Source organism: Clytia hemisphaerica, unplaced genomic scaffold (genome assembly GCF_902728285.1).
Source record: "Clytia hemisphaerica strain Z4C2 unplaced genomic scaffold, Clytia hemisphaerica genome assembly, whole genome shotgun sequence".
NCBI lineage: Eukaryota > Metazoa > Cnidaria > Hydrozoa > Leptothecata > Clytiidae > Clytia > Clytia hemisphaerica.
This window is the reverse complement of record NW_027104166.1, coordinates 568639-576585: the sequence shown is the minus strand read 5'-3', so window position 1 is coordinate 576585 and position 7947 is coordinate 568639. Positions and strand designations below refer to the sequence as shown.

The following is a 7947-nucleotide window of genomic DNA, read 5'->3' as shown; positions in this document are numbered from 1 at the left end:
GGGTCCGATTTCAACTCAAAGTTCAGGTTCGAAACGTGTGCAAAAAAGTTGAATTTTTTCTGTTTCGTAATTTGTTTGATGTGATAAGAGATTAAAGTTTTAGCAAGTTATTAGGATAAATAGAGTGAGATTTAAAGCGGCGAAAGGAAAAAGTACAACTGTTTTAAGGTCTGCTTCATCAACGTTAAATGAGGGAATCACAAGGATTCTAAGTATGGGTCAAAGGGTAGGTAACATTAGGTAAACCAGATTTTATGTTATAATTTCCGGGAAAACAATCCTTTTATCATTAATATATCTTTGGCTTGAAATTTCAAGTACTTCCTTTCTTTCAACAATTTTCGAAATCGGGAATTTAAACTCCAAAAGTTTGTTAAAACATTATTACATTAATTAAATAACACGAACTGTCTGCGGGAATTCATTTTCCCAAATATGGTGATATCCAAAACAACATCAAAGCCTTTTTGATGATTGATGATAGACCGATAGAGGTTTAGTGACCCATTTTATAGATTAATAGAGGATTTAGGTTTCAGAGGTTTTGAAAAGAGCTATTACATAATTCGTCACGCATTTTAACAATCTTTTCTTTTTTTAGTGACCTCAGAACTCAGAACTCAGGGTTCTGAAAGTCCTTAAAATTTGAAAAATTCAAAAAATGGGCTGGGGGTCACTTTTGACCCCCCTGAAGAGCAGGTTTACCCCCCTGAACAAGCATCAGTTAAACCCCCGGACATTCAAAATTATCCCAAATCAGGGCAAGTTCACTAACCCCCCCCCCGAACAATATATCCGATAGATAGCCAAGTAGAGATAAAGGCAAGATTATTAAATATAAAGATAGATTATTCAGATATATGCTTACTTTTGAAAATTAAGGCTTATAAAGGAACTTTCACTGACTTCCAAGCCGGAAGGGCTAGACTCGAGACTCCTGGATGGGAAATTAAGCCACGCCCGTGGGTGTTTCTTACACAAACGCAGGGTTGAAAGTAAAGTCTATCGCTAGATTTCAAAAGATGCAGTCCTCAAAAACAAAGGAACCACTAGATACAATCCGTCGTAATGATCGCTTCGCGTTTTAGGCGCGTTCTGGATGGGAAATAAGTGGCTTCACTTTTTCTTGCCTGAGAAAGGCTAGAGATTCAATTCTAGCCCTTTTGGCTTATACTTTTGGTACTCTCCAATTTTTAAATGACATTTACTACAACACATAAAAGAATGACCAGAATGAGTGGATTGTGTGTATGACATTTAGTTTAGAATCAAAACAAACTAATGAGAATTGACGTCATTCTTATGAAAAAAATCGTTCAAATTTTTTTCGTTTTTTAAAAGTTTATTTCTTTTAGCCTCTCCCAAAAAGTTTTCGGAGGCTAATCTCAAGAAGTTTGATAAAATAATAAAGTTAGGACTATCCTCGATTTTCAATCACGTAAAGATATTTCTCTTTTTCTCCATGACATATTTTGCACAAGGAAAAATTATTTTTTCATATCTTTGAACTCTTAGCTCGTGATTAATTCTAGACGATGTCGAGAACCAAATCGACTAATAGAAGAAATTCGAATGTCGGGAACGATTGATACCCGATTGAATGTGCTGTAATACTTATCGAATTTTCATCGCATTTTACCATTACAATTACGACCTTTTCATAAACTACGTCACGAACATCACTTGCCTCGTATTCAAACAATTTCCATGGTGATCATATTCCTTGAGACATTAAATGATTTTTTATGAATAGAAAGTAGTTGTAATAAAATCCGCTGGGAGTTAATCACAATGGCAATAATTTCAAAACGAGGCAAGTTATGTTCGTGACGTAATTTATGAAAAGGTCCAATTGGATTCAATTTCAGATTGTCAATAAATAATCCGACTTGTTCTTAAAGCACCATTTCTTACTATAAAATTGACCGCTAACCATCTAAAAGTTGATAAATTCGTAATAGTGCCTTTCAAGTTATACATATCATACTTGTATATAAAATAAATAATTGATAATAATAAAAATATTACTTTAAAATTCGTTCCTCAAATCTATGGCTGGCGATATTCTAAATCCATCTCGGTATTTTTACGCTATTCTTATACTATTCGTAAGCTAAATGCTTTGAATCGCTAAATATAAGAAACTCAAATAATTGATTCAAAACTTGGCCTGGAAGTGCTTAAGGTTCGGATACAGTCCATTGCAGTTCAAATCTGTGAGCGAAACTTTCACACTGTCAATCTTCGTGATGGCAAATGATAATGAAAAAAATATATATAAAAATTTAAAAACTTTAAACTGCACCAAAAACGTCATCACGTACAAAAGTATTCAATATATTAACGACTCGAAAAATTAAATTGCTTGAAAACCAATGAGCATAGTGGGTTTTTTGTGCAACTCAATCTTAATAATCATGAGTAACAAACATGTTTATACTCGCCATGTTTAAGGGAAGGGATTCTCAGATTTTCAAAAACCCTAATCTTGAAGCTATGAGTTGTGTCTTAAGGAGGGTCTACCTATGTATCTAAGGGGGGAAAGGGTCGACCCCTCTAAAAACTAATACATAGAGAAACTATGACCCCTATGACCCTTAACTTGAATTCCACAAAATCCCACTTACTTTTTTAACGGGAATTGGCCCTACAAGGCACTTTGTATGGCGGTACTTTGTATACGTTCTCTTACCACTCTTAGTTAAGGTGCCCAAAGCTAGGTATTTTTTTTAAAAGAACTTATTCAAAAAATAACTACGTTTGAATAGTTCATGCCTAAAATAAATTCATTCATTCACATACAAAAATACTATTCAATGAATCTCTAACGCCTAAAAAAATTCTTCCTAAGTAAAAACAAACTAACTAAATAAATTCGATTCCCTCGAACTTATCCGTCGCAATTTTAGTTTCTGGTAAGAGCACGTGACCCGTCTCAACATTGAATACCATAATAAAACTCGAAATGTCGCCGTCAACTTCGCGTGACTTTAACGCGACCGCCACGTCATCATCCGTCCCAGGGATAAACTTAAACGACGAAAAACCGTGTGTCGGATCTAATTCTCCGACATGGACCAACGCAATGTCGTTAAAATCGGTATCACATGAAATCAAAACATTGGTTCCATGGCGCTCATCATCGACGTCATTATACTTGAAAGTCGACATACGACGCGGTAAGAAATACCAGCGCCGTTTAAAAGTGCTCCACATAACAGCCTCGTGGATCATATAGCCTGGAAACCGAATGCCAGCTTTAGCTCTTATCTTTAAATAATTATCAGTCCAATTATGATGGACCACTTGCCCGTCCGGGCTGATACTTTTAACAAATAACGGATGATAATTAACAAAATCACCCTCCTTCGTTGTCCATTCTTTACCAAGCCCTCCTACGTAGAGTGCGCCATCTTTAACCGTCATCCATTCACCTTTGAACCCTTTAGTATCCATACCATCACCGTCTTGTAAAATGACCCAGGGGACTGGCTTAGTGGCGTCTTGGTGTCCGTACAGATGGTACACAATACCCGTACGATCATCTACCGTATACAATTTCCCATTGAAAGCACATAATTCTGATAACTCAAACCCACGCCCTTTTTCATTCAACTTTGATTTGAGAGTATACTTTTCATCCCACGTGATCGAGTATTTCTCATCCCGATAATGTGTTAAATGACCGTATCTGATATAGCTACGCCATTGATATTTCTCACCAGGTACCTTAGACCGCTCCTCATCAAGGTCCGCTATAATTGCGATACGATAACTCTTACCACCGGACGTCTCCTGAGCCGGTGTTAACGGGTACCGATATGTATACTCACAAACTTGTGATTTCGTAAGGTGTGCCAGATCTTTTGATTTGCATGTTTTCATCGATTGTTCTCCTCCCTGGAAGATTTGTTGTCCACCCAAAGATGGTAAAACGTTCATGAAATAAAACAGAAACAACACTATGATGGAGGCCATCCCGATTTTGATCCAGTTTCGATGTTCGCCTCTGATTCTTAAACCATACATTATATCATCAAGCATTTTTTTTAGATAATCAACATTTATTCCTCTCCAATCCTCTTCTTTTTCTTTTTATCCAGAGGGCTTCATAATTTCCCAATTATTTCATACCAGGGCCTCAAATTAATCCATTTTTTTAATAATTTCTTTCTTATTTTTAGTTTTGATTTCTGAAAAGAAAAGAATGAATGAGCAATGAGAATATTGAAAAAGAAAAATAAGATCTTCATCAAAGTTGTGCTTATAGTAGTTGTGGTATTTGGCTCTTCCAGAAAAAAATTCGTACATGGGAGTGAAGGGTATAGTTGGATATATTGTCCGGGGGGTAGTGAAATATCTAAAAATTTCCCTCGTTTTGGAGGGAAAACTGCTCTGTTTGGGGGTTATTAAAAATGTTCGGGGGTTGACTGATGCTTGTCCGGGGGTTAGATCTGTTGTACGGGGGATCAAAAGTCACAATGTCCGGGGGTAAATTTCCAAAAAATGTCATATCCTCCCCCCATATCCAATTTTTTTCTGAAAGAGCCCATTTTAAAATATTGGAGAAAAATCATTATAAATATTCAAATAGACTAAAAACTAAAGTTCAAAACTATAAAATATATAAACGAAGGGTGCCCAGCAATACTCCACGTCACGCTATTATGCCTTTTTGATCTAATCATCACTCTAATCATGGCTCTTTAATTGTATAACTGAAAGAAAGAACGAAAGAAATGAAAATTTGAAGTAAGTTTTTAAAATAAAACCGATCAAATATATTTATTCTATTTACACAAAAGTCTAAAATTAAAAACTTTAAAAAAACTGTTGACACTCGCTAATTAACTCGAACTCGAACGGGGAATCTTATTTGTGCGAATTACTGCAAATTATAAAGAGATTCGAACTGTAGAAAGAATTTTAAGTGGGATTCTCCTTGACAGGGACTGGAGATAAGTTCTAATTAAGGAAAGATCTGAATAATAGAAGTTCCATTAAGCAAGAGTCTACTGTATTCGTCACTTCATTGGAGGAGATAAATGCAAATTATCGCATAGACAGTTAGTTGATTTTCAGATCACATTAAAATATGTGAATGGATTTGTCCAATCAAAGCTTTTAGCTTCTTTTGGGTTCGGTCAATCAATAAGACACAATAACAGACTTTTTCAATAGGCAACACCTCATTGCAAATAAGTCGAGGGAGAATAACGTCTTGACATGGGCGTGACCTATATTGCAGATAAGGAGAGGGCGTGAGTTGCCCTTGATATAGGCCTTGCCATCGTTGCAGATTAGGTGAAGGCTTGTGTTGCCTCCGCATGGGCATGGCTATATCGTATTCAATGTGAGGGTGTGTGTTTCTTCGACATGAGCGTTGCCATCATTGCAGATAAGGAAGAGATCGTGTGTTACCTCGAGATGGGCGTTGTCATCATTGCAGATTAGGTGAAGGCGTGTGTTGTCTCAACATGGGCGTGGCCGACGATGGTCTTGAATTAGGTGCACTTTTAGGTTTGGGCATCTTCTTAATTAATAAGGGTACTTCCTTCTTTTCATCAAAACCTTTCCATAATTCATACAAAGTTAAAATTTCACGAACAACTTCTAAAACGCGATCCATATCCACATTCAGTTCACCAAACCATTGCTGGCAATCACGTTTTTCGAAAACACACGCCATGTAAATGGCAGACAAAGCTATGAGGTAGGGCGGGAAAAGTAAAGGAATTTCAGAGCGTAAACAATCATTACAGACTTTCCAAGCAAACTGCATTATATTCGATTCTTGACCCATATCAGTAACATATTTAGTTAAAGGTCTATAAGGATGAAATACAATCAAACAACAGTCCATAACTTCCAATAAATAAAATTCACATTCTAAAATCTGGTTAATACGGTACGGGAACTCAGTCGGAAAAACGTAACTGAATTTCGATTTGCATACGTTTGTACAGAAGTTGAGGAAACGAGAATTGGGTGCTGGACCATATTCTTCGACCTTACAAGCGACGTAGATACAAGTTGGTGCCAGTAACAGGGGATCGACACTTTTAAAAGAAATCCGTGTATAAAAACGTCGAAAATAGACAATAGCCGTCGCGATAACTTGCTGACGTAGTTTCATACATTCGCCGAGACTTTGTATAAAGTGAGAAAAAAAGATATGAAGCTTTTGATATTCTTCAGTAGTTAGATAACGTAGATCATTAGAAATTTCTGAAGATAGTTCTTCGCGTGTTAGCAACCATTGTTGACGGTGTGAAGATAACCAAAAATTACCAGCCATAATTTATTCTTCAATACGTAATTTCAAAAAGTGTTTATTGCAATTATTTCAGAATAAACTCAGGACGAAGACGGTATAAAGATATATATATATATGTAATTTCCAGAAAGTGGTGGTTTGAATCTTTTTAAAATATAAGATTATACTCAGAACGAATATGGTTGGTAAATATCCAAAACCACCAAATAACACTTGATCCTCTCAAGGTTTACCAATTAAAATCCAATGCTTATTAACTCCAAATGTAAAATCCCAAAACAACGATATGTTTGTCGCTAATCTTCTTCCAATTCGAAAATTCAAATCAACAAGGATTCAAATATTTGAATACCTTTTCAACCAGTATAGCCACAAAGACAACCAAAGATTATCCACAATAGATATTTGTTGTTGTTTTCGATTCTAAATGATTTTTGTTTTCTATCGTTAATTTTTTTCTTTCTGAAAAATAAAGAAAATGAGAATAGATAAAGTTTGTGTTCACGACAACAAAGAATGATAATGAGAATATTATTGACAAAAAAGTTAACATAGATTAGTAACTTAGTAACTCCTAGTGTAAGACTACGTGTTCTATAAAATAGAGCTCGGTTACTAAGCTAAGTAAAATTTTAAACACGACTGCGGTAAACAATAAGGTATATCATAGCTTAATAAACCATTACTAGTCTTTATCACTGAAGGCTGCATCTAAAGCCTTGTTATGATTTAGAGACAAGACAAATTTGTTGTTGTAATAAATGTAATTACTGTCCTACTTAATTAACAACAATCGAGACAAACTAGCCTTGACACTAATTAACTTAATTGATGTAGTTATCAATCAACTACAATGACTTCCTTAGAATTTATCTTTAAAATGAAGGTTAAACTGATGCACGAGATTCTTAAGATACACCTATTCATGACATGCACCACTGGAGAGTCTTCTGAGAACTTTTAAAATTTTCCACCCAATAAGTCACTTAAACAATAGAAAAAATGACGTATTGGGTGGAAAATTTTGAAAATTCTTGGAAGGCTTTAATACTATGAATACTAGTCTGTTATCATACAGTTTTTTGTGACAAATTTTTTACAATATTATATACAAGTTTCAGACCTGCTTTTAAAAACCACACGTTTAATATGTGCATGTTACACACCCCTATGGCTAGAATAATTTATAATATATCGTTTTTTATGTACAAGTGCTAAAAATTTCAAATCGTAATATATTATTGAATTATCTGATTTTAACATAATGATGTTAGAAACGTAGCATTTTCACATTAAATTTTGTGAAAAGTTTCCACTGCTCCACAATACCTGGCTAGCTAGAGACACTACGAGATACATTGGAAAAAATATGTTTTATTAATGGCAACAAATCAAATATCTTGTTTTCATTTTCGCTTGACAAATTTTCTAAAATTCAAAATTTTGCAAGAGACTTTGTTTAGCAATTAAAATCTATTTTCTCTATTGAAAACTTGCATCTAAGTCTGAATAAAAACCCGAAATAAAAACAAAACTTAATTCACATCAGTAGATCAATCACGCCTTTAAAACTCGTCGCAATTTCATATTTTGGTTCCATCCTTTAAAAAAACACCCATTTGATACGTGCCTTAAAAATCAAAGGTGTTGATCTTTGATTACTGGTAACC

At 34.9% G+C, this 7947-nt stretch overlaps 2 protein-coding genes across 2 annotated transcripts; both read right to left on the bottom strand.

The window, feature by feature from the left end:
- Positions 1-2736: 2736 nt before the first annotated feature.
- Positions 2737-4138, bottom strand: LOC136814221 (soluble calcium-activated nucleotidase 1-like). Its single transcript, XM_067070737.1, has one exon. The coding sequence runs from the start codon at positions 4042-4044 to the stop codon at positions 2866-2868; it is 1179 nt and encodes a 392-aa protein (XP_066926838.1). The 5' UTR covers positions 4045-4138; the 3' UTR covers positions 2737-2865.
- Positions 4139-5000: 862 nt separating this feature from the next.
- Positions 5001-6739, bottom strand: LOC136814220 (cyclin-C-like). Its single transcript, XM_067070736.1, has one exon. The coding sequence runs from the start codon at positions 6296-6298 to the stop codon at positions 5441-5443; it is 858 nt and encodes a 285-aa protein (XP_066926837.1). The 5' UTR covers positions 6299-6739; the 3' UTR covers positions 5001-5440.
- Between the last annotated feature and the right edge of the window lie 1208 nt (positions 6740-7947).

Excerpts from the sequence above, each read along its gene's own strand:
- LOC136814221 (XM_067070737.1), bottom strand. The coding sequence starts at position 4,044 with ATGCTTGATGATATAATGTATGGTTTAAGAATCAGAGGCGAACATCGA.
- LOC136814220 (XM_067070736.1), bottom strand. The coding sequence starts at position 6,298 with ATGGCTGGTAATTTTTGGTTATCTTCACACCGTCAACAATGGTTGCTA.